This window comes from Sturnira hondurensis, unplaced genomic scaffold, assembly GCF_014824575.4.
Source record: "Sturnira hondurensis isolate 20B ecotype Veracruz unplaced genomic scaffold, ASM1482457v3 Scaffold0006413, whole genome shotgun sequence".
NCBI lineage: Eukaryota > Metazoa > Chordata > Mammalia > Chiroptera > Phyllostomidae > Sturnira > Sturnira hondurensis.
This window is the reverse complement of record NW_028079044.1, coordinates 5,747,120-5,774,623: the sequence shown is the minus strand read 5'-3', so window position 1 is coordinate 5,774,623 and position 27,504 is coordinate 5,747,120. Positions and strand designations below refer to the sequence as shown.

Below are 27,504 nucleotides of genomic sequence, written 5' to 3'. Positions count from 1 at the left end.
TTTCCTGGCCTCATTATCTGGGCAGGAAAGGGGGGTGGGCTGGTGTTGCCTGCCACGCAGCCACCCCAACAGAACACCCGTGGTCAGAACTGGACACTGTACCGTCAGGGGAAGCAAATGTGTAATTCACGGGAAGCTACATTTAACATAGAACATTAAGATCCCTCTAACCCACAAGACCCGAAAGGGGTAAATAAACTCGTTCCAACTCTGGAATTTCAATGGAAGGAGAGTTCTCAAGGGGACTTAGCCCCTTGCCTCAGGCAGGCATGTCATTATTGTCTCCATCATGACCTTTGGGAGGAGGAGGCAACTGTGCGAGCCCACAGGGAAGCTAGTCACGTAAGTCGCCCCACGCTTGGGAAGCGGAGGGGTGGTTGAGTTCCAGAGTCTCGGCCTCCTGGGAAACATGCGGCTGCTTCAACTGCTCCACACTGCATCAGGCGGATTTAAATGAACATTTTAATATTTGTCCTATTAAGAAATTTGCTGAATAAACTTTGTATTAGTTGCACTGTGGCAGTTTCTTTTAAAAATATTTTTAAAGGAAATTTCAAAATCCTTCATACTCAGTTGAAGGGCCTGACAATGTTGGTGAGGCACACAAGGAGGTGTCCCCTGGGTGCTCTTAGGAACAGCAGTGCCAGGGAGGCCAGGCTGAGGGCGGGCGCATGAGCGGGAGGGCCTTCCCCGACACTGCAGCCCCAGCAGCACTGGAGATCAGCCTCTGGAATAGCAAGTGTGCAGCAAGAGTGACCACGAACTCTTCAGAGCCAGAGCCTGGCATTTTAGGATGGCTCCTAACATGAACTTCTCTCTTATGTGCATTCTTTTATAGGATAATTGCTCATTTGTCTCAAGTTGCCCCCCATCGTTTGGTTAAACTGCACTTTATTTTAGTGTACTTATTCTGGAGCTCTAGAACAGGGTGGGAAAATATAGGGGAAGTGATGCAAAAATTATGCTTAAATACACAGGAGAAATCGAGGTAGAGCCACACATGGGGCCCTCTGGACTGGGAAGGCAGCCCCATGGTCCTCCTTACTCTCTCGAGATCTTTATCTCCCTGTACGCAAAATGAGACTGACAACTGTCACACAAGGCTGTCGTGAAAATGAAAACACAGGTGTGTGAAATGCCCGGCACATTCAACAGATGTTGAATGAGTGACATAGTTAAATGAATGGCATAATTAAAAACATCCCTTACTCAAGGCTATAAATGTTTCTCTGTATGGAACAATGCAAATAAATCTGGAGAGTATCATGCTAAGTGAAATAAGTCAGACAGAAAAGGACAAGAACCACTTATCATGCTAAGTGAAATAAGTCAGACAGAAAAGGACAGGAACCACAAGGAACCATATCCTTCACCCACATGAAGGATATAAAACAAAAGGCAACAAGCAAATGAACAAAACAAACTCATCGACACAGAAAACAGTATGGTGGTTACCAGAGGGAAAGGGGGTGAAGGGATGACGAAGAAAGGCAAGGGGGTGAAATACCTGAGGACAGAGGAAGACAGGACTTTGGGTAGTGAACCCACAATGCAATACATAGATCACATATTACAGAGTCGTACACCTGAAACCCATGTAATGATATTAACTAATTTACCCCAATAAACTTATTTTTTTAAGTTAAAATGGGGACTGGCCAGAGATAAATAAATTGGAATTGGGGGGATGAGTAAACGATTTCCATTAATACAATGCCACCCTCCACAAGGGTGTTCCCTAACTACTGAACACGTAGCTCTGTAGCAACAGTGCAAACACGAGTGGGAGGTGTGCCCACACATCCCTGGGAGCACTTTACAACACTGCGATGGCTTATATTACTGGCAAACTGAGGAGCGAGGCACATGCTTATCCCTCAGTAGTGTACTTTTACCTACTTTCCCTCAAAGGAAGCGAACATTTCCTGGCCTTTCATCGAAGGTNATTTCACCCACATGAAGGATATAAAACAAAAGGCAACAAGCAAATGAACAAAACAAACTCATCGACACAGAAAACAGTATGGTGGTTCCAGAGGGAAAGGGGGTGAAGGGACGACGAAGAAAGGCAAGGAGGTGAAATACCTGAGGACAGAGGAAGACTAGACTTTGGGTAGTGAACCCACAATGCAATACATAGATCACGTATTACAGAGTCGTACACCTGAAACCCATGTAATGATATTAACTAATTTACCCCAATAAACTTATTTTTTTAAGTTAAAATGGGGACTGGCCGGAGATAAATAAATTGGAATTGGGGGGATGAGTAAACGATTTCCATTAATACAATGCCACCCTCCACAAGGGTGTTCCCTAACTACTGAACACGTAGCTCTGTAGCAACAGTGCAAACACGAGTGGGAGGTGTGCCCACACATCCCTGGGAGCACTTTACAACACTGCGATGGCTTATATTACTGGCAAACTGAGGAGCGAGGCACATGCTTATCCCTCAGTAGTGTACTTTTACCTACTTTCCCTCAAAGGAAGCGAACATTTCCTGGCCTTTCATCGAAGGTTCCATGGTAAATAAATGAGTCATGTTGTCTCCTGGGACTAAGAGGACATTCTGAGACATCAGTCAGGCAGGGACCTTTGGCCACCAGGGTCATTATACAGAAGCACCGTGCAGCTGAGCTCTCAGGAAGAGGGTGGTTCGTTTGTGGATTCACAATTTTTATCTAGGCTTTGATTTCAACAGTTAAAAAATTATGTTGTGTGGCTAAGAACATGAAGAAAACAGGAAGAAGAAAGTGTGACAGATCAGGACAGTCAGGTTGTGGATAGTTTTTGCTCTGAAAGATCATGTATCTTATTGTTGCAGAAAATATTGCTTATTATTACAAATAGTAAACACTGAGAAAGTATGTCTCAAAAATTTATGTTCATAAGAAGCTTTGCACAAATCCACATATTGAATGAAATAAAAGCATATCAATTGTTAGCTTGGTCATTTTCATCAGGCACAGAATAATAAGGCAGAATGTAAACTGCACATTGCTACACCACCGATACAGTAAACCCATAAATCCTCAGAAAGCAGAAAACTAGAAACCAGATTTAAGAAACAATGAAGCTTAAAGGTTCACTAAATGCACCTTTTGTGGATGAGAACTGATAGGTTTTATTAAAAATATTACCCATGTATTAGTGAATAAGAATGGATGGGTTTTTTTAAATGTACATGTTAAACCTTCACGGAATGCATTTTTAAAGCTTTGTGTGTGACTGTTACCTCTGACGGTCTTATTACATGCCGTTTGCCTCTTGGAGCTTCAAAAAAGAGCTGTTCTTTGGCACCCGTATTAACTTGTAATAATTTTCCTGTTATGACAGAATGAAGTAGAGAGACAATTAAACTCTGCATTTTTAGTATAAAGTAATAAGCATGGCTACAACTATTTTGATTCATTTTACTCAAAGTTTCATAAACTGAGTAAATAAATGGTGAATTAATCAGAAGAACTTGTAAAGGCAATTACATGGCCTCATACAAATCCCAATGCTATGATTTTTTAAAATATGGACCTCATAAAGTCTGACCTTGACCATCCTTCAACAGAACAATCACGTTTGACTCCACTGCACTGAAAGTAGCTATTTTCCCAAAGCCTGACAAAATCTGTTTGTTGCTCTTTCCCCCAGTTGCCTCCTAGCACGTAGCGAAAGCAGACTGCTCTGGCAAGAACTATGGCGTCAGAAGCGAGAACCCTGTTGTAAACATTCACATTTCCTCAGGTCTAAATTTTAAATTTGCCCTTTAAACCTTAGAGACAGGAAGATAACACACAAAACAAACTATAAATGCTTATTTCTAACATCTCTCCCACCTCACTCACAAATACATAGAGAAATCCAAGACTTTCCCAAAACAAAACGTTGCGCAAAAATACTCTTTCACAGTGTGACATAAAATTATCTTGGGTTTGGTTTGATTAATGTTGAAAAAGATAAGATTCCCTAATTCTCCTCCCACCACGTCAATAATCCTTTATGGCTTGAAATTTAAATGACTCAAAAAATGCTTTCTAGTATTTTTTCAGCATTTTTTAATTATGAAAAATTGCAAACATACATGGAAGAACACTGTGAAGCACCTCTGCGTGCCCAGTGCTCCACTTCAATGGTTTCCAGCGTCCCACCAGCCCCATCTCCCCAACCCTCGCCCCAGACTGACGCGGATCTCAGACATCCTAATATTTCACCTGCACACACTCACACATTTTCTCTCCTCCCATTTTTTTCCATAACTATTTACATCTAGTAGTCTTGAAATGTCCTCCTTGGAAAAATAATATCAAAGAAAGAACTTTGTATGGTTTATAGCATGCTCTCTAATGATTAAATGGATGCCACCCAGGTCTGAAATCTAGCTTGGCTAACCTTCAGAGATGTAGGTCTATTTCCAAGTGACTAATTGAAAAAAAAAAAGGTTCTCTTGTTTGATTATTGAAAACCCTTAATCATCTGTCCTTTGCTGAGTTATAATATAGTGAGGAGAGGGTTTTGCCTTGCTTGTGTGGATCAAGGGAATTTAAAATGGTTTCCAATGAAATGGGCACATTTTCCCAACCTTATGGCTGAGCATACATAACCAAATGAGAAAAAAAAAGGGAATTAAATTAGCTTTGGCTGCTCAGCATTATAAGAAAATGAGTAATATTTTTTCAATGAACTAAATAGATCTCAAAAGTGATTGCAAATAAAGGATGTAGAAAAGATTGGAGGACTCAATAAAAAACATTCTTTGAATACAGCTAATTTTAGAAGATTTTTGGCCATGAGATACTAACAGAACTCAAAGAATTCTAATTCTCAGATAATCCTAACAACTGCGTTTATACCAGTTCAAAGGTCATACTTAGAAAAACAAACCAAAAGCTTTTAAAATAGCTCAGTGAAGTACTTTATGATTGCAAGACTATTGCAGAGTCTAAACACCAGAGAGCAGTACCGAAGGGCTTTGCAGAGCCACAGGCACTTGGGGACTTCCTGAGCTATCGTGCTTCCCCCGAGAACTGCCCTCAACATGACCCAGAAACAGGGCAAACTCTCTCTCCTGGGAAACTGGGATGGGGAAGGTGAAGCAGTGGACCCCTTGCTGAGATTAGATGTGAACTTTGGGAGGCACGGTACCATTTTGTGGCAACAGAGAGCTGCCTGCGTGCAGATGAGGAGGAAAGCCTGCCTGTGCAGACTGGGGGGCCCAAAAGCTGACACCAGGGAGCAGGGGCACGGGAACCAGCTGCCACAGAGCAGAACGGGAGGGGAAAGGAGCTGCCTGCTTGGTTTCTGGGCGTTTCCAGTTCATTCCTGAAGCCAGTTCCTCGGAGACTTTTCTTCCTGTTGCCGTCAGAGTCCATGAGATATCCCTACGTCTTTCCACAAACTCATCCTGTATTATTATTTTCTAATTTAAGCTGGATTGAATCAGTTTCTGTTCCCTGCAACCGAGGATATGAAGAAATTCTTTTAAAAACCAACTATTCTTGTGTCAAGAAAGTGGAATTGTGGGTGTGTGTCACCCCCCACCCCACACCCCCAATTTTCTTTACTGCTGCTATTACGAGGTTTTTTTAAAGCCATAGAGGAAATATTTAGGTCACCACTTTCCCCCTGCTGCCTGCTGCTGTGTAATGTGTAACTGCTGAAATATTCTGAGGACCGGAGTGGAGACAAAGAGCGAAATAAATGTCTGTATGAACCAGGTATACATCATTCACCCCTGAATAACGGAAAGCCGACTCTCTCAGAATCCTGTTTTTATTCGCTAGCAATGTCTGCTCACAGAGAACAAGACTGACAGAGACAGATGCCCTCGTGCCCGAGCGGGCAGAGTACGTCGCACAGCTTGCAGGTGCCCAGAGCTCTGTAGCCCACAGGACGATTCACACTCATCATCCCAGCTGCTATATCATCTACAAGTTAAAACAATTCTAAAATAGGTACTAAATGTACCAAACATATCGGGCCATTGGTAAGGAAAATGGGAATGAGATGTCCTATTATGGCTTAAAATGTTACTTGTTAAATGATCTTATAGTCCTGATATTTCTAGAAATGAACTAATAGCAGACAGAAGACATCCTTCCATAATTTCTCTCTCTATACATCTAGTTTTCTTTCTCACACATTCTGTGCAGGAGCCTTCATTCAGGGGTAGCTGTTGTTTCTGCAAAGGCCCGATGCACTTTTTGGTTTTCCCAGGACCTGTGGTTGCCATGGACATGAAAGCCTTCGAGGGCTGAGGGCTGGGCCACTCCCCATCCCTGAGGGGCCAGCTGGCTCCTGCAAATGTGTTCACTATGTTTGAGCAGGTCAGGAAATGAAGCAGATTCCTGCTCCTAAATCCTGCCCTCCACCCTTTACAGACCTCCAGGGCTCCGCTGTGAAAAGCTAGGCTGCTCTCAAGGCAGCCTGGCTCATTCTCAAGGCCTGGGGTTTGCAGAACTCTGGGATCAGAAACATCTACGTGACACACCTCATGGCAGTGAAACCGGAGACAAACCAGGGAAGCCCTGCAGGCAGGTGCACTGCTGGTATTGTCGATGGTGTGACTCCTGCCCCCAAATTGAAAGTATTCTGTTCTCTCTGTCCTAGGGACCATTCGGTCCAATCCTCCCATCTGACAAAGGGACTGTCACTCAGGAGGAGAGGTGAGGTGACTTCTCAAAGACCTCGACATCCTAACTCTCAGTGCCATTTCTGTCATCCTGAATGCTAGCTGTTTCCAGACCCAATTTTGGAAACAGTGAGGTTTGACTCTCTCTCTGCAAAAGTGGTGGCTCTACATCGGGCCTTTACACAGACCTTCACCTAGGCCCTGCCATGGTGACAACCATGGATCTCGGCCAAGATCTCACTCTCCCCATCTGGGATTTACTCCTCTTTACATCTTGAGCATTCAACACAGGGCTTAAACATTCACAGAGTCAAAAACAATACTTTCAAAATGTGAACCAAACTACACTGAGATACCACCTCACACCCATTAGTATGGCTGCTTTAAAAAAACAAAATAAAACATAGCAAAAAAGAACTCCAGACAATAACCAAAAATTGGCAAGGATGTGGACAAGTTGGAACCTTGTACACTGTCGGTGGGCAGGTGAAATGCAGCCACTGCAGAAGCCAGTACGGTGGTAACTCAAACACTGAAAAACGGCTTCATCATGTGATCCGGAAATCCCACGTCTGGGTATACACTCAAAACACCTTTACACCGTGCTCGTTGCAGTGCTGTTCACAAGGGCCAAAAAGGGGAAGCAGTGCAAGTGTCCACTGATGGACAAAGTAATAAACAAAATGTGGTAGATACACACAATGGAACATTGTTCAGCCTTAACAATAAAGGAAATTCTGCCACATGGTACAACATGGATGAACCTTGAGGATACTGTGCACAGTGAAATAAGGCACTCGCACACAGACATGTACTGTGTGACTCCACCTAGGTGAAGTACCTAGAGTAGTCAAAGTCTCCGAGTCAGGAAGCGGAATGGTGGTTGCCAGAGGCTGGGGAAGGGAGAAAGAGAAATGCTTGTTTGATGGGCACGGAGTCTCAGTTTAACAAAACAGAAAGAGCTCTAGAGGTGGACGGTGGTGATGTTGCAGAGTAATGTGAGTTTGCAAGTCCACTGAACTGTACGCTTAAACATGGTAAGGGGGGTGCTGAGTGATAAAGGGGATGGGATTAAGAAGTACATACTGGTAGTTATAAAACAGCCATGGGGATATAAAGTACAGTGTCGGGAATATAGGCAATAATACTGTAGTAACTATGGTGCCAGGTGAGTACTGGAAATATCAGGAAATCACTTTGTAAAGTATGCGACTGCCTAACACTATGCTGTACACCTAAAACTAAAACAAAATAGTGGTGAATACAAACTATAACTGAAAAATAAATGAAAAAAAAGTTAAGATGGTAACTTTTGTTATGTATATTTTATCACAATTAAAAATAATTTTAAAGAAGTCTTCCTGTCCAAAACGTATTCCCCCTATGTTCCATTTTCTCTTCATTCCCTAACATGCAAATAATAAACTGGTTTTACTCTCCCAACGGTCATTGAAGTGGTGGGATTTTACATGCTGTGTCAGGTATTGTGTGTGGGTGTAGTGAATTTTATTTAAAATTCACCATACTCTAGTTTATGTACGCTGAGGCTGGCACTGACCGCTCTAAATCTTTCTCACAAGAAGGCATACCTAGGCATGTTAGCCAGAGAGTAAACAGGAAGAAGCCACTGCCTTTCCCCTCACCCTCCAGAGAATACAGCAGAGAATATCAAAGAAGGGGGTTGAGAATCGGCTGCTCCCATCTTCCCGCTTGGCCTCACTGGTTCTTAGATGACTGTCAGGTAGCCGATGTCCTCAGGCGGCCAGTGTCCTGCCCCGTCACAAATGCCAGCCTAAGCCCTCGGCACCGTGTCCCGCGTGGCCCTGACACGTAAGTGAGAGGAACTTATCTGATCTCCTTTGGCCCTGTTGGGACTTGCACCTCTTACAATAAATGGCATTCTTTCCTCCTCTGTGCTGCACTGTGTAAAATGCCTACAGGCTGTAAAGCTTACGTAAAGGCCACGTTCCAGCACGGCAAGTACAGTTACAGCTAAATGCCTGTCTGGGCAGAAGTTCATGGTTACTACTTCAAGAAATACTTGAAATAAAATATTCTGGCATCTCTGGAATAACCTCTTTTTGGTCGAGGCCCTCATCACTTCTTTTTCTGGTTTATTTTACTCCCCAACTCCAGGCTCACTCGCCCTCCGAAAGATAGTAGGAAATACCCCCACCCAAGCCTCTTGGGGTTACTTAATGACTAAAGTCCAATGTTCAACTTCCTCTACATCCGGTCTCAGTCTGTCTCTCCATATTTGCCTCCCATCACACCGTCAGCCACTCAGCATTAGTCACTATGTCTTAACCACCCTTGTTTTTCCCACCCCCATGTCTTGGGACACCATGTTCCTTCTGAGCCTGGGAGGGTCGCCCTACACTTTGCCACCTGGGTGAATTTCTGCTCATCCTCAAGATCCATCCCAAAGGCCACTCCTGTGGAGGCTCCATAGATGCTTCTGAGAGCTCCTCCTCACAGCGCACCACTGGGCTTGGTGCTAGTCCGCTACAGTGGACTCGCCTCCTCCACAAGGCAGGGCCCTGTCCTTTCCACCAGCCACCTTTTCCCAGGAGAGGATTCAAAGGTGCCCCACCCTGCAGCACGGCTGCTTCCCTTTCGCTGCTCACCTGTCTGTTCCCAGCCTGGCTCACCACTTCCTCTGTGGCTCAGCATGTCTTACTCCCGTGCTTTAGTCAGTTTGTACTCTTGCATTATTCAGGCACTGAATAATACGAATAGTATGCCCCCCTGAATAGTATGTCTGAATAGTACGTCTCCCTCCTCACTAAATTGTAAACTCTGAGCAGTGGAGTAACCATGTATCACACTTCTGGATCCTCCACATTTTCTGGCTTAAGCCTTTGCACAGGGCAGAAGCTAGACTTGTTAAATAAATAAACAGACCTATTCCCCTGGTGTCTGTGGGCATGACTTGGAGGAGGCAGGGAGGAGGCTGGGAGTTTGGGAGAGCAGAGAAACCTGAGGTAAGCTGAATATAACTTCCCGCCTCTGCTGGCGAATGAAAACTGCATGAGACTTTTTGGGCAGTTCTTCCCCCACCCTGAAAGGGAGCACCAGTGGGAAAAGGGAACAGAGACGGGGAGGAGGCGGAGGCGTGCACACAGCCTGCGGAAGTTGAAGGGGCGGCGGTGGCTTGCTAGGGCAATGGGAGGCATCGTGTGTCTTCGACTGTCTTAAAACTCAGTGGCTTGAATCAATGCTACTCAACATAATGAAAAAATACTCAAAATGTTCACAGCAGCTACTTCTGGGTTGTAAAATGAGCCTTTTATATTGCGGGGTGTCGCCCCTCTGCTTTTCTCTAAAACTCATTTGCCGTCCTCTCTAGAAAGATTATACAGATGAACATCTTTAGTATTTTTCAAGAACAAGAATCATATTTTAAAAGCCACAACATACTTTACCTCGAGAATCCCAGTCGATATGTGTAATGTAACTGGACGCACCTTTACAGATGCCAACCCTTTTGCTTGTAAGTACGTTATAAATATCCACAAAGTTATCGTGGGATGCCACGGCAAGGTATTTTCCAGTATCTGTAAAGAAAAATGTGCAGTTAATATCAAAGCATTTCATAGAAAGTTTGACTTCCAGGAACTTAGCATATGAAACTGGGGAAAAGGTCAAGGAAATAATGAAAATAGTCCACTATTGTAACTTTCTTTTTTTTAGTTGTTTTTTTAAATGTATTTATTTTAATTGTTGTTCAAGTAGTTTTCTGTCTTTTACTCCCTTCCCATCCCACCCCCGCCAGTGCTCCCCACTATTATAACTTTTTGTCCCAATACATTTAAAAAAGATTTTGCTGTCATCTTTACCTTTTGAAAATTTAATATCAGAGATCATTTCTTTTCTGTGATGGAAGGAGACCATGTCTTCAACAGTGTCAGCATTTACAACCAGGAAACTCCCATCATTCAAGCCAACTGCTAAGGCTTTCCCGTCAGGGGAGAAGGCACAGCATCTTCCACCTGCGAAAGAATCCACGAAAAGCACTCGTTACCCACGGCTTTCCTGTCAAACACACCGGTGACGAGCTGGAGACATACTTGCGGGTCTGCGCCTGTGCACGGACATGCGACTGTCTTTGACACTACTTGTGAGAAGGACTAAGATGCCACGGCTTAAGACATCCCTTCCCTCCAAAGCCAAGGACAATGAGCATGATGTTAAAAGCACACTTTCAATTTCTTTGAGGGTATCCATTCATTTCTTGGCATCTGCATGCCTGGGGTTTTCTTTTTTTTTTTTTTAACATTTTTATTTATTTATCTTTAGAGGGGAAGGGAAGGAGAGAAGGAGTGAAGTATCAATGTATGGTTGCCTCTCGTGAGTCCCCTGCTGGGAACTGGCCTGCAACCCAGGAATGTGCCCTGACTGGGAATCGAACCACGATCGTGTGGTTCGCCGGCCCGTGCTCAATCCACTGAGCTATGCCAGCCAGGGCCTGCCTGGGGTTTTCAAAGGACTACTATAACCCGTATATTTGCTCCCAAGAAGAGAGGTGATACTTAAAAACAGAGGTTCTGTAGTAGAATTCCTAGAATCTATTTTTTATATCGTGCCTTACATGTAAAAGTTGCTTTGCAGAACCTTAGTGTTCAATTCTCTGATGCAGGGGTCACAATAACTCTAGAGGTGAAGGATTTCGTCCCTGCCTCTTCTGTCACGAGAAGAATAGGGTATGGACAACGTTCTTTCCAGAGGTGTCTGCAAAGCTAATCACGGCTGACGCTGCTGCATGAGCAGTGTTTTCTACTGCTTTGTAGGCTCACAGGGCACACTTCTAATGAGGCTTATGGGCTCTGTGGAGGCAGGTTCAATAGGAATCCTAAGAATATGCCCCCAACTTATTTTGAAGACTTTGTAAGCACAGTGTCAGCGATGGGACAGTCATGCTACCTGGTGCTAAGGCACTCTCTGCTGAGCTTCCATACACTCTCCTCAGTCACTGTTTATTGTGTGCTGAAAACTATGCTCACACCAATAGCTTCACACTGGCTCCCTAACTATATCTTCTTCCTTCACTTAAACAGCTATTTAACTAGTGCTGAAAAAGCAGAAAGTAATCTCCCTTGAGGAGATCATCTTAACCATATAACATACCGTACAAACCACATCACTTCTGGGAGTGAAAGGTCATCTTATCTAACATAATTTAGTAGTTGTTCTTTTGAGCTAATTTCCAACTAGTGAACAAAGTCCACTTGTCTGATACTAAACACTCACCATGAGGACAACATGGTCTATCATTTCCCCACTATCAGTGAGTGGCCCCACTATCAGAAATGATTCGATCCGTGGCAGTTAAGAGCATGGGCTTTGTACTTGGACCTGGGCTTGATTTCCTACTTACAAAGGCCCAGAAGCCCAGTATGAAAGGAGGCAACATGGTAGAAAGGGGTGGCATCACGCAGTGGCCACAGGTGTGCTCCAATCCAGTGCCACCACTTACAAGCTGTGAGCCTTTCAGCACGTGACTTAAGTTCTCTGTGCCTCAGTTTCCTCATTTGTAAGTGGTAACAGTCATGCCCTTATTCATTGGGTTCCTGTGAAGACCAAATGCCCAGTGCTAGCGTCGCTGGCTCAGCAATGTTAGCCACCGTCATTATTGTTACTACTCTCCTGATGCCTTTATTTTATCCTAGAATGCACGCCCCATGCCTCTCAGCCTATAACACCACCCAATACAAATACTTCAGCTCTAGACCCCAGTGTCATCCTTTCCTGACTTACGAACTTCCACAAATCCTCTGGGCCTCAGCTCTCCTGGTTCCTCAATGATGAAGCCAACCCTGGCAGCAGGCCTTCCTCAGAGCCTCCGCGGTACCCTTTTTGTGCCAGATACCTTTGGTCTGTCTTTGCACAACCACTCTGCACTCTGTTCAGTGCCTGGAGCTGGTGTGGATGGCATCAATGGGCCTCCCTGCCCTCTGGCTTCTGAGTGAGTTTGGTCCAGTGGGTGCATGGGCAGGAGACAAACGAAGGAGAAAGGGAGGGAGGGAGGGAGGATTCCCCAGCTGCGTCACTGCGGGGTCACCCCATGTGGGCGAATCTCGGGCTGATGGTCACAGATGCTGTCAGCCGGCTGTCTCGCACCGCTCTCATTTTAAGTGCCCTGTAGTCATTCCCTCCTCTGGCCCCTTCAGGTTCAGGGTCGGTACTGGTACCCAGCTGCAAACAGCTAATGGTGCTGCACACTATTCCTGGTCATTTCTCAACTCTCCCCCATCCCTTTATGAACAGTCTTGTTTTTAGACGTTCCTCAAATTACCCAGTTTGAATGGACAATCTGTTGCTGGGACTCTGTTCAAATCTTGTCCATCTCTGACACCCATTCCTCTTGGGATCCCCAGTGCCTGACACGTAGAAGCTACTCAGTAAACGTTTGCTGAATATGTGCTTGCTATATGTCTTAGTTCTAGTCCTTATGTGTGTTCAATACACATTTACTCATTTCTTGATATTAAGGATTATTTTTTGCATCACAGATTTTTGTTTTACAGACATAAAATGTGAGACATATAGTTAAAAAATAGGATTCTTTACAAGCTGATGTATTTCAACTGATGCACACGGCCCTTGATGAGAAGAGGAAGGACACATTGCCCCCAGGTGGCAAACGTCTGTGAAGTGCAAGGAAAGCAAGTGAGTAACAGAGCCGGCACCGACAGCCAGGCCAGCCTCCTGGAGTGACTGTGGAGAATCCCCATTGCCTGACATGCTTGGGGGAACGCAAACGGTGCTGTCAGTAACTATCAGGTGAAGGAATGAATGAATCCAACCCATTCTGTTGTTTGGAAATACCTTTACAGATGTGTAAGGTGAAGTCATGTACCTTTTTTGAGTTTCCGTACTGCCAGCATACGGTGCTGGGAAGATAATTCCCAGATGCGAAGGGTTTTATCATCACTCACTGTTGCACAGATGGGCAGGAGGGGGTGAGCTGCCAGCCCCCACACTTCTCCCTCCATGTGTCCCTGGGGAGCAGAAACGGGACACCATCAACTCGGTCCATGCTTCCTGGCTTGCTCTTGGGCAGCCCTGTGCTGCTTATTCAGCCTGAGAGTATACCAGACAGGTTCAAATGTGAAAGAGCACAAGTACAGCTTCGCTGGGCCGAAATGATGGCTGTGAATAAGTTTTCCACTTGAACTTGAGTCTAAAGCTGGACTGGCATGATGCTAAAGCATTCATTTGGGAAGCAAAATATGGACTCACTGCTTATAATCTTTGTTTTATAGGATGCCAAACATCTTCTCATTTAGCAACATCTGGGTGAATAACAAAGTGCCTTCATTTTATCTGTCATTTGACATCATATAAACACAGCATACATGGACCTCCTTGTAACACAGATTGATACAATGACACAAACCACTTCCATCAATAAAACCATATTCTAAAAGTGTCCTGGGTTCCACATTTGTTTCCAAATTGGTCTATAAAATGAACACTGGGAAACTGAAAGGTGCTTAATAGGCATTGGACCAATTCCACACAGCTATCTGTATCTTAATGGCAAACACACTCAACCATCTTAGAATAATAACTGAGATAAAACAGTATTTGAAAATGAACAACTACAGAGAAAACAAATCTGATCCCTATAATTTATCACTCAGTAAAGCAGTGGAAAGAGTAAATCAGTGCACAGAGCAATAAAAAGGACCAAATTGTTTGCCGAGTTTCCACTTTTAGTGGCTAATTATAAAAAGGCTTTGCTCAGTAAAGTGAAAAGGAAGACAGTGCACAGGCATCTGAAAGGTGTCTGTAATTGGAATGCTTTGGGGAACAGGTGGCTTTGCAAAGAGAAATTGGATGACTGCAGTGTAACTGGGAAGCTGTTTGAACAAAACAGTAATTTGGCAGAAGACACAAAGTTCCAAGTACCAGTGACATTCAAATATCTGAGAAGGGCTGCAGGGCTTCAGCATTGCTTTTGAATTAATTGGATTTGGAGCATCGGTATCCCGAGTCCTCTTCCCTTCAGAAGCCTCCCACCCTCCGGACCACAGTCAGAGGATGGGCCAGGCATCAGCCCCCACTGCCCCTGAGACCGGGGCTGCTCAGAGCTCTTGTACCAACCAAGTCCTTCAGCTCATTTTGCTGGAAGACAGGGTTGTGGGGCTCTGTGACCCTTTCAAACCACTGCCTAATTTATTGATTTAAAAATTATATTTCCTTAATCTGATTGTAGTAATTCCCCTATAACATAGGATGAGACAGTGTGCGAGGCAGGGTGTATCTTGAGTGGCACAAGAAAATGAATTTGGGATCCTGCTTTCCTACTCTAACCCTCATAAAGCTGATGATAATAGACAGCCACACAACTGAGTAGATCATATTCAAAGCACACATGACGGAAACGGTCAGAAATCACTTCCTGTCCCTTCCCTTTCCCCAACCTAGCTCTCTCTTCCTGAAAAAATAAGCAACGTATTCCAGGTTGCACTGGATGGCCATGCTGCTGAACCTGGAAAGTTATCCTGGTATCTTCCCACAGCAGGACAGCTGATGGTCTTAATCACATGCCTCTGCTGCCCCACAGTTTCCCTCAGGGTCCGTGTTCTCTCTGAACAGGGCGGTGAGCCCAGGAGCAGGAGGCCCTGCCCATGGTGCACAGCAGGAGCCCAACAAACGCTGACTGACTCCGACTACTGAGTTCTACCTAGGAGGGAACAGCAAATGCGCCACAGACCAGAAGAGGGAAGAGATGCTGAGGAAAAGGAAAACGGGGCACAGGTAAGGAGAGAAGATGGTCCACCAGCCACGCAGCTCAGGAGGCTGGGCCTTCTGCTCTGTGCTTCTATGTCTCCACGCTGAGGCATTTAGAGAACAGGCAGGTGTGAGGAAAATGAAAGGGCTCTGGGGTCTGACAAACCTGGTCTGAATCTCAGCTCTGCAGTTCTTAGCATGAGGTGGAGGGCAATTTACTGGGCTTTAGGTCCCTCATCAACAAAACAAAACAAAACAAAACAACCAAAAAAACACACAACAATTTCAACAGAGTGTATCCACTATGGAGATGAGAGAGATTCTTTACAACAGTACTGCCTGACACATAGTATGTGCTCAGTTAATGGTACCCGTGGTTATCTGTACTGCTGGAAAAATAGAAAGGAATATAAGAAGAGAACTATAGAGAACAAAAAAGTAAAAAGACTTTATTGTCAAGTTTAAAACATGTTTAAACAACTATGACATAATACTTAGAGTTTAAAGTTAGAAATCTTAGAGTTTAAATCTTATAGTACTGTTTGAATCACATCATAGTATAAATCTTACAAAATATTTAGCATGTATGAAAACAATTTAAAGTCTCAAAAAAGTGGACATTAAAAATCAAATATAAATTTAAAAGACTTTAAGTTATTTAAGTTGAAACCAACACTTGCTTTTCAATAAAATTGAATAAGACACCATGGCCAGAAAGAAAGAGAAATTAGTCTGCCAGGAAATAACGCAAGCACAAGCAGTGGGAGAAGAGTGCCGCCTCGGAGACGCCTCTCCGTCACAGTCCTCGGTCCCCGCTGCCTGGTGCCGTCAGCGGCACGGCTTCTGAGGTTTGTTTCCACCACTGAATTTTTTAAAATAAGATTCTCCAGGATATCCAGAGTGGGACTTGGGCACAGGTACTTCTGAAGCCTGCTGGGCTTCCCCTGAGTCGTGATCTGGGTGTGGACCTGTTCCCAGGGTGCAGTCAGAGCACCCCTCCCACAGGGATTCTGGGAGGCGTCCCTAGTAAAGCGGGCCCACAGGCGCGAGCCAGGTCGGGGAAGGAGAAGTCCTTTTACTGCACCCGTGGAAGTCCTGAAGCTCATGTAATCAGTGCTCATTCTTCACTGCACCTTCTGAATACACACCCTCACTGTCCTGTGCCTCGTCCATCTACTAATAAGGTCTGTTCATCAACTTACCCACTCACCTCCACAAACCACCACCCCCTTAGGTGAGACTATCATTTCTCCAGTCTTTGAGGATTTACTGATATTTATCTCAATCTGATTTGTACCTGAATGTTATTCTTGAGGACAGAGGGAGGGTAAGGAGAATAATGTGTCTCTGTGAATCAAGGCTGAGGCTAAAGTGAGGCACAAAATCTAAAGAGGTGCTCGTATGTTTGGTGTGTGCAGAGAAAAGAACTTGTTAGTTTTACAGATGGTCAGACTGAGAGAAAATACACCTAAAGGGGCCTGCCTCAGGCACACTTGGACTTGACTTTGATGATCAGACTGTGGATTTGGAGCAGATACAGTCATGGGATAAGGGCCTTGGAGCCCTTGGGAGGGGGAATGAATTCTGAACATGAATAGGCAGCAACATGAATAATTGGTGGCCAGAGGGTGGCCTCTGATGGGAAGACTCTTGAGGTGACCCTCATGATGCCCCTGCTTTTCATGCTCTGGTGTGCTCACCTCTCTTGGATTACGGCATGACCTGTGGCTTGTTTTCAATCAAAGAAATAAGGCAAAGGTGACGAATGCTCATCATTACATGCATGTGATGATATGATTATGTTACATATGACTCCAGTGCCTGTTTTTTCTCTCTTACTGGCTTTGAGGAAATGAGGGGCTGTGGTGGGGAACCCCATGTGGCAAGGACCTGTCAGCCGCATCTGAAAGCTGAAGGTGGCCTCTGGCCAGTGGCCAGCAGTCCGACAGCCACAAGGAGCTGAATTCTGCCAACAACCTGACTGACCCTGCAGGAAGATGCTTCTTCAGGTGAGGATCAGTGGAGACTGCAGCCCTGACTCTGACAGCCCTGACACTGCAGCCTTTCAGAACCTTAAGTGGAGACGCAGTTAACCCCCACTCAACTCCTGACCCACGGAAATTATGAGGTAATAAATGTACACTGTTTTAAAAGCTACTGTTTGTGGAAATTTGCTATACAGCAAGAGGCACTTAGTACTTGTACAGGCAGAGAATGGATGCTTCCTCGGCCCAGGCCCGGCCCTGCAGCAAGCCACGGTTTAGGACATGCACAAGCACAGTACCTGAATGAGCAGCGTCATTGGGCCGCTTTTGTCGATTTCCAGGATCTCTCCATTTTTGGTGCCCACCAGGATATGTCCATGCCCCAGAGTAATGGCACGAATGGAAGGGTTATCCTCCAAAAGCAAGCCTGAGGGGGGAAATGTATTTAATAAACACTAAATTAAAAGACTAATACATTATTTTTATAGTTCCAAAACACTAGGTACTAGTCCTCCTTGACACTTCTACCAGGGACCTGGGGCTCTGAATGTGGAAGAAAGAGAATTGGTTGGATCACGTTTTTCCAAGTACATTAGTACTGGTGTCTCCATCCCTATGAACAGAAATATCCCTACTGCGTATTTGGGAGTGGTACCTTTAGAGCTAGTAGACAACGCTGCTCTTTTAATGGCGTAAGTCTTCAGGCACCTTTCAAACATATCATCCCAGAGCTCCACGATTCCGTCCTTTCCGCCTGTCACAAAGCCCTGCAAAGATGCACATGAGAACGATGATATACACACTAAAGTGACCAGCTACCCACCCCACCCCGACTGGAGTCCCGCTCAGGAAAGCAGCTTGTGTGCACGTTCTTCCTAAGTCCAGGAGACTGAAAAATCTGACAACACATAATAATAATATGGTATCTTCTAGAAGCATCTCTCCCCTACTTCTCAAGCTGGATCAAGTATGTTCTCATTGTCCACTGCACTTCCTCCAGACGACCAGCTCTTGGTGCTTGGGGTCACGGCTGTCTCGGTGCCCTGACCAGAGAGTGGGTTCCTGCAGAACAGGACCAGGCTCAAGGTCTGGCCACTTCTGGTACCTCATATTCTCCTCCAGAATGAATCAGTATTAACATAAAAATGAAAATGGCTATTAAATATTTTTAAATTGAATAATTACTTCTCAAAGAAAACATCATTATTTTAATAGAGTAAATTAGGCACTTCATATAACAAAACCATCCTGCTAAATTGCTCAACAGGCATTAATTTCCACAGTGATTAAAATCCAGATTAATTTTCATAAAACCTGGAAAGCAAGAAGCTTAACATATTGTATATATTTTACTGAATAGTGATATTCATTCTTGTTCCAAGTTTATGATTTCTTGGCCTTACTAATTTTCCTTTCTGGCAGCTTATTAAATATACCAACTGTTCTTAGAAAAGTCATTTTTTTTAAGACAAATACTGAGTAATTCATTCTGTTTTCTCAGAAACTTTTAATTTACTGCATTTGAATGAGGTGTACAAGAAAATGATATTTTGAAGTTTATTACATTAAATATTCTTATTCTTACTACAGATGTTGCACCCAGGAAAATTCAATGCCCAAATTAAATTTAAATGCAATATATTATACTGTGATATTCTTGTCTTTTCCCACAATTTCTCAACTTAAGTTAACAAACAATAAAAAAAGTTTATACACATTATATCACATCAACTTCTGGGCCTACAAAAACTTTGCACTCCGCTTTAATCTTTTCTAACATTTTCAGTTTAATCAAAAACAAGTTTGCTAGTTAAAGAAATGAACAACAGCTCAACAACTTAAACAACCATACAGTTGCACATACAACAAGGAGCTACTTCTGTAGTGGGATCAGCATATCTACCTGGGGACAGGTAAATGCAAAATGAGCCTTGCCTTAGGTATATTAAGTGACTTTAACTGTTTGGAAGTCAAAGAGAACAGGTGAATCAATACCCCCAGCAGGTGAGCAGAAAACAAAAAATTGATGTTTTCTGACAAATTCACTGAAGAAAGTATTTTAAAAGCCTTGAAGGTAGGTGTGACCTTTTTAAAGAAACACTGTAAGGCAGATGGGTAGCTGGACACATGAGGACAAAGGTGAGCTTCAGTGGAAGTGTGAGGGCTAATTTTGTATCAATTTGACTGGCCACAGGGGCTCAGATTAAACAGTACTTCTGCGTGTGTCTGTAAGGGTGCTTCTGGAGGGGACCAGCATCTGAATCGATGGGCGCAGTAAAGGAGATCGCCCTTCCCAGTGAGGAAGCCTGACTAGAACTTACGTCAGAAAAGGAGGAATTGGACCCTTTCTTTCCCGTCTCCCCGAGCTGGGACACCTCATTGCTTTTCCCACCCTCGGATGGGAGTTTACACCACCAGCTCCCCTGGTTCTCAGGCCACTGGACTGGGACGGATTGCACCACTGGCTTTCTCGGCTCTCCGGCTTGCAGATGGCACAGTGAGCCTCCTCAGCCTCCATAATGGCACGAGCCAGTTCCTCATAATAAATCTCCATTTTACACAGTCATGTGCCACCTAATGACATTTCATTCAATGACAGCCCACATATATGATAGTGGTGCCATAAGATAACAGAGCCGAAAAACTCCTATCGCCTAGTTAATGTCCTAATGTAGAAGCACAATGTGCGGCCTACGAGTTTGTGGTGATGCCTCCCGTCGTATAAAAGTGTAGCACACAACTCCACAGCAGTCTCTGTACCTCTGGGTTGGAGTAGGTGCACTCGATGTTAGCACAACCCTGAACAGGGACAAAACCACCTAGGGACTCGTTTCTTAGGATGCATCCCCCCATCAAGTGGTACATGACTGTATGACATACGTGTATGTACATGTGCATGTGTATGTATATTCCACTGGTTCGGTTTGTGTGGAGAATGCAAAGAGAGCTGGTGAAAAGACCTCACTCGAACACTCTCGTTAAAGCCTGCCTACACGGGAACAAACGGGTTATCGACGTAACTGCTGGTCACTTCGATGGGTGGAGCAACTGGTGCTTCCAGGTCTCTGCTTATTGTGCCCCAGAGGAGGGAGATGATGCTGAGAGTTCTCAGGGCTCTGCTGCTCCTGAGCGTCTACACTTACCCAAAGCTAATCCCTAAGGGGTTCTTAGGAGTGAGAGTCAGGAAGAACTAGTGTGGAAAAAAAATGGAGAGGAATTGAATATAAAGAAATAATTATACGTAAAAGAGAAAACTTTAAATATTGGTTATCCCTCTCGTCTCTTGACTGGAATTCCTTACAACCCCTCCCCAGCTCGGGGGGCACTGTGTTTAGACAGAGGGTCCTCTTGGTGTGGACCTTCCTACGACGAACGTACAACTTTACAGAATTAAGGAGGAAAAGGAATTCTGGAAGAGAGACCTTACCTTATCCAGGGCATACATAGCGAACACGGGCCCGTCATGAGCCTTCACCGTCTTCAGCAGGAGAGTATCTTTCCAAATAAAAATATCTCCAGTGGCTGCTCCTGAGAACACTAGGTCTTCCATTCGCCCGTAAGAAACACACATCATTGTTTCCAGTTTTCCAACACTGCCAAAAATCCCTCTTTTAGAGGTGAAGCCCCCACCTGGAGTGGACCAAGCATATTTATTACTTTTTTTTTTTTTACAAGTGACACCTTCTATGAACATGCAGAATGACTACCTTCAAGGAGAAATGCACCATGTCAACATATGTGTATACACAGAGATGTATAAAAACAGCAGAAAATATCAGAGACAAAAATATAAGGGGTTTTCTCATTCCTCCTGCCTTAACTCGTGTTTACTGAGTCCCTGCTTTGTGGAGGGCATGGCGGTCGACGGCAGGGTATAAAGATGAAGAGTCCCTGCCTGCAAGGAGCGTAGGGTCTGCTGGGAGAGGGGACTCGGTGTGCATCTCCTACACATCTCAGTCCAACGGGACGTGCGTCCAACCAAGGTGTAGTGCAAGTTCTGTGACAGCCAGGGGAGGGCATGACGAAGTGCCTGGGGGAAAAAGGACCATCCTCATGAATTCTGAGCAAAAAGAGCAGAAAGAGCACTGGCTGTGAATGTAAAATGCAAACATGTTATATATGTTTTGCTTCGACTTTTGTCACAGCAACTCTGAGGTGAGAAAAATGAATCACTGTGTAGGAGAAGGTGCATCAGATTCGTGCCTTAGATGTTCGCACTTCCGTGTGCTTCCTGACTAGCACTGAGCAACCAGACTCGCTCCAGGCAGCTCCGTGCCTGCTGGCTCCCCAGATGCACTGGGCACCGTTATCCTTTCTTGAAAAGCAGAAAGCACTGAACGGTAGCTTACTTGTGTTTTGACCAGTATAAAATTGGGCTTGGTGTTACAGCTGATGCTAGGAGTCCAGAAACAATTTTAACAACAGGGATGGCTTATTAGTGAGAAGAATAAGATATCAGCCCATGTTTTGTCATGCTTATTTACTCATCATTATTACCAACGTTATAATCCACAAATGTTTAACTGACCACCTATTGTGTGTGGTGTCAGGATTTAATTCATTTTTCAAATTCAATGATAAAGAAACCCTCACTGAAAACAGTTTTCGCCCAACCGGCATGATTACTTTACTTCCTGCTCGGTAGTCTGACGACATTCCTGCTTTCAGAACAGAGGACTAAAGATATTTTCACAGAAGAACATTGTCCACAACTTTCTAGACACCGACAAATACGCACAGCATCATACAGTGTGCTCCAAGGGTCACGGCTTAGACATTAAGCAGTCCGAAGTGAATTTGGGAGAGAGTATCTTTCGGGAGCGTTCTAATTCTAGATTGCAGAGACAGGATAGGTGGCAGTCATGGTTTTCCTCAGCTCTCAACCACAAAAATGATAAAGCCAAACAACAGTACCTGCTTGTTGCCAGAATTTGATGTGCTTTATCCCAACCGTAACCAGTTTGTCAACATGGTGTGGGTTACACTTCACCACAAATATCTTATCTTTATGTCCTCTGTAAGAGACAAGTGAGAAAAGATTTCTAGTTTTGATGGAAGCAAGGATGGAGAGTTTTAAGAAAAGCATGCATTTGGTCTAATTTTCATTGAGCACATGTAAAAGGACAACTAAAATCACTTAAAATACACATGGGGTTTATACTAAAAAATAAGCATTAGCTTTTCTCTGCATGTCTGAGCCCTTTTTTCTGACTCTAATATTGCCACCGAAGTCTACTTACTTATGCTTTAACAAATTAATGAAGTATCTGAAATGCATCACAAGTCTCTGCAAGATATAATTAACATCACCACCACAGAATAGTGAATACTTCTTGGGGTCTAGAGATCTGATACAAGAGGAGGGAGAAGACCCTGTGATAGCATTAATGAGAAGCTTTAGGTGTAATATTTCTACTTTGGAAGTCGCAACTCTGGGTTAAACAGAGTTTCAGCTAGAAATGCAGTCACCAGAAATTGAAGCCCCTGGCTCACATCCGTGGAGAGAGAAAGGATATCATCTATTGATTCAAGGAACTTTCAGATGCTGTGCATTCAGAAATGTGGGTTTATGACCCCATAGGTGGATAAAACTGTAAGGACTGATTCTAGGCCTGGGGCTACCGACCTGGCTTCCCCCGGGGCCCGGGGACTGTCTGCTGGGAGCCCAGGGCCCTCTCCTGAGAACCCAAGCCAGTCCGCACCATCAGCGGGCAGTACTTGTCCTTTGTCACTCTGTCACGCCTCTGCTTTTCAACTTTTTAGCTGTTTAAGCACCCTCACTTAAAGCCAGAAATAGAATTTTTATTTTTTCTGGTTACTTACTATATATAATTTATTACTGTAAATATTATATAAATAAGCACTCATGTAAATATTTACTACTTATTTATTAAGACACAGTATTCTTCCAAAGAACGTTAGCAATCCTGGAAAATCCTTCTTGAAAGAGCACTGGTTAATACTACAAATGCAAAAATGTCCTCTGATGGCAATCCTGTGGGTGTCCTGATTGGGACTGTGACAAGACTTGGGAGCAATGCCAGAAATAAATTATGTTATTCGCATAATGGTGCTAAGTCACCCTGTGTTAGTTAAATTAAATGGGGGTAACATGATCTACTATGGATACCAAGTACATACTTTTTTATATTACTAAATATTGCTCTCCTCCATTCCTGTTAATGCTTCTGGCACACAGGTGGTGAGCCCCGCAGTGGCTGAGGGCATTCTAGTAGGAAAACTGCATTTCTGTTGCTTCTGAAATGCAGGCATGTGCTTTGCCTGCAAGTGCCTGCTAATGCAGATGGTGTGTTATCAGAAATATTAACCTAAAATTCAGTTTATTCATCTAGGAAGAAAGCAGAGTCCTGACTGAGGCCTGAATCTGATACTAGAGGGGGGTGATACACCAGTGAGGAGGGGCAGAAGGAGCGACCGAAAGAAAGGCCACTTGGACAGGCGGATTTATGAGCTACCATTCGCTGCCAAGAATTCTATCTCAACAGCAGCAATCAGGAAAGTTTCTCTTCTCCCAAGACAGTCAGTTGGAGTCTTCAAGGACCCATCTGCTCCTTCTCTGAATCTCCAGCAATTGAAGACAGATCTTCATTCTCTAGGTCAAAATGCCCAAAACAACTCCCCCCCCCCCACTTAATATGGTGCAGGGGAATATTAATTTAAAAACTAAGTACAACACTGGGGTTCAAAGCTCTTCACTTAAAAATGATTTTATACTGTGAAATCAGAAGTTGGTTACTGCAGGGAAGAGCTAGTGGAGGAGTAAATTGATAACAGCCTAGGGCAACATACTGGGCTGTGGGGCCTGGGCTGCCGGCTCCTTTGACCTGTGACCATGGCTGGCAAAGCGCTGCGCCCAGCGTCAGGACCAGTGGAATGCAATGCTCAGACACTGAGCTGACTCAGCAGGGAGGGAGGCTGGGGTGAGGGCAGGTGGTCTATAAACAGCAGTCTAGAAAGGTCTATTTATACGGTGGAGAGGTCAGGGAAACCATTCGCCTGCTCCAAAAGCCGGTGGCAGGTGCATGTGTCGGGGGCCTCCTTCCCAGCAGGCCGAGGCCTCGTGACAAATGGCACTCCTGACTCCAGTGACATTGACAGTCCTTCACTGGATGCAAAGATGGGGGGAAAACAAGGAGTAAGGCACAAGCCTGAGGACGGCTGCTTTCCTACTGCCCGTCAAAAGCTCTGACAGAGATAATGCATATATTTCCAAAAGCAAAGTGATGAATAATTCTCTGGAAAGGATTTCAGAACGTTCCAATTCCCCAAAACTAACAGGAACTGCTCCAGGTCAGGTCTGGCACCGTGAAATATTACAACATGTCCTCACTTGGAAGTTAAGCTTTCTGAGCAAATTTCATTTGAGCTTGAAAATGAAATCTTACCAGATAATGAGAACTATGACCTATACCGAAGCGTGATCATCAGCAGGATGCCGGCAGACCTCGGCAGCTCCTTACTTACCTTGTGGTGGCGATCTTTTCTCCCTTTTTCCAGTCCCAAAATACAATACTGTGAAAATCGTCTAAACCAACTGACACCAGACATTTTCCATCGGCTGCATGAAAACAACACAAACGTCATATGACTCATTTCTTCACTGAAAATCCAAACCATTTTATATACTGTAAAGAGGAACAAGAAATTGACCTTAAGAATATGACACTGGAAGTATCACATGTTAAAGGGACCTCACTAAAATTAAATGCATAACTAGTAACAGTTGACCTTCTTAAAGGATGATAATGGGTTGCTGAATGAAATCACTGACCCTGCATTTGAACCTCAGATACAGGTGTAGGGGAGCCTCTCAGGTGGGTCATCACCACCTTCCCTATTTTGTGACAGACAAGCCTTATGACATGTGACTCAGTCTATTTTCAGCTTCAAGAACTGGGTTCTGTTTTACCCTCCAAGAGCATTCAGAAACTAAACATAACTTTCAAAAAATCTTTCAAAAGGTGATTTTATAATTTAAAAAAATCTTAATTTCTTAGTTTCCCTATTTCAAATGTTGTGTAATTGTTACAGGACATATAGAAAATATGAAGAGAGAAAATGTTAAAATCATCCAAATTTCTGGGCATACATTTGGTGTATATTCTGTGTTTTTCTCTACATAAACACTTTTAAAAAAACAAAAACAGAATTACACTGAACATACTATTATCTAATCTTTTTTCATTTGTTTTATGATGAGCATTTTCCTTTAGTATTAAATAGTATTTATAATATCAATGGTTACTATAATTTGATGAGGTTGTTTTCTTAAATTTAAAAAAATATATGTAAAATTAAATTTGAAATCAAAGCAGCGACTTTGCTTTTTCTCAAGACAGAACAAGAGTGTGGCCAGTAAGCCTGTCCCTCGGTGCCTCCTCACAAAGCTTCACAGGACAACAGCACCTCTGGGTCGACTGCGACCAAGCTCACTGCACACCAGCTCAGCCTGCTGTCTTCTCTGACCACAAGGCACCAACATGAGGGTAAAGAAACCCAGGAATGTAACAAACTGCTTCTCCCTAGTCTACTCAAGGTCTCACATGGCACCGTTTCAAAGGCAGGCCTGGGGCAGATACAAAATTTGGGTTGCCTGGAAAAATGAGGGATGCCTAGTTAAATTGGAATTTCCAATAAGCAAGGAATAATTTCTTAATGACTGTCCCATATAATATTTATATTTACACTGCAAATGTATACTGTCATGGGACACATTTATACTGAAAAAAGTATCTGTTTACATGAAATTCAAATTTAATTGGACCTCCTGTTTTTTATTAGCTAAACCCTCCTCCACATGCTGACCAGTGAGCGCCCTCACCTGTACCAGAGACCCCTCCTCCAACCACTGCAAACAGTGGTCTGCTTCTTTTCTGGAGGAAGGAGAGTAAGAGGAAGGAAGAGCCTGCTGTAACAGACCAAATCCTCCCCAGTCCTTGACTACTACTAAGTATGAGGCAAGGAAAGTCACGTTAATCCTTTCAAGCTACTAGGCTACAGTAGTAGCAGATGAAGACATTGACACTTTCTTCAAGGGCTAAATCACCACTAGTTGATTATTATAAACAAATGTGTCTTCAAAATCAAAACAAATGGTATGTCCTTACGCGTAAATGTTAATAGGCTTTAAATTGCACAAGGTATCTCCTCAGGCATTTGGGAGGAGGGACTGGTAACCACGTCCTGCTCATTACCAACAACACTGCTTTTCCCGTATCTCTTGGCCTGGTTATGTACTATATTAGCATGCCTTTGTAGTTGGTGATTTTATTTTATTTTAATATTTTATTTATTTATTTTTAGAGAGGGGGGAAGAGAGGGAGAAAGAGAGGGAGAGAAACATCAATGTGTGGTTGCCTCTCATGTGTCTCCCACTGGGGACCTGGCCTGCAGCCCAGGCATGTGCCCTGACTGGGAATCAAACCAGCGACCCTTTGCTTCACAGACCCGTGCTCCATCCACTGAGCTACACCAGTCAGGGCTGGTGATTTTATTTTTATTCGAGTCTTGTCTCCCTTTTTAGATTATAAGCTCCTTCATGGCTCATAGTAATATCACATTTCCTTTGTGATCTTCACATCGAGTTGGTTTTCAAAGAACGCTGATGACCCCGGTGACACTGGGGAGGACTGGCAGGGTCAAGATGTGCGTGTGGCAGGTATGAAGGGGAAGGAAACGGACTATGTCACATGGCTGTAATTTGTAAAGTTGTTTTAATTATGGTACCATTCCTTTAAAAAACACTGCACACATATCCAAGGCCTTTTTAATATAATGAATATTAATTCTATATATAGTCTCCCTTTTAAATCTGCATAGCTATTTTAATATGTCTTTCTTAGGATACAAGACGCCACACATCTAAGACGAGAGTTTTTAAAGTTTTCTCTCCTTTGAAGGAGGCCTCAGGGTAAGTTCATTCTCACAGCTTGTTCATGTTACCATTTCTGTTGCCCTTGTCCTCACAGTGCCACCACCTTCCTGCCCCTCGGGGAGCATCTTGGCTGGGGACAGCCCTGGGAGAAACAGCACAAACCCCAGGGGCCCCGGCACCATCCCTCTTCTCTGGGATAGCAACTTCCCCTTTTCTAAAAACCTTTTCCTACGAGAGTTTACATTCAATACTATTTTATG

General features: G+C 43.9%; 1 protein-coding gene across 1 annotated transcript in view; it reads right to left on the bottom strand.

The window, feature by feature from the left end:
• The window catches only part of EML6 (EMAP like 6), a 229,424-nt gene that overhangs the window by 48,060 nt on the left and 153,860 nt on the right, over positions 1-27,504 (bottom strand). The window contains exons 16-24 of the mRNA XM_037047921.1: positions 24,835-24,928; positions 22,264-22,364; positions 20,777-20,979; positions 18,005-18,116; positions 17,649-17,776; positions 13,485-13,626; positions 10,465-10,617; positions 10,051-10,182; positions 3,239-3,327 (exon numbers count right to left, since the gene is read on the bottom strand). Of these exons, the coding sequence (XP_036903816.1) occupies positions 3,239-3,327; positions 10,051-10,182; positions 10,465-10,617; positions 13,485-13,626; positions 17,649-17,776; positions 18,005-18,116; positions 20,777-20,979; positions 22,264-22,364; positions 24,835-24,928 (1,154 nt within the window). The remainder of the gene's footprint in view (positions 1-3,238; positions 3,328-10,050; positions 10,183-10,464; positions 10,618-13,484; positions 13,627-17,648; positions 17,777-18,004; positions 18,117-20,776; positions 20,980-22,263; positions 22,365-24,834; positions 24,929-27,504) is intronic.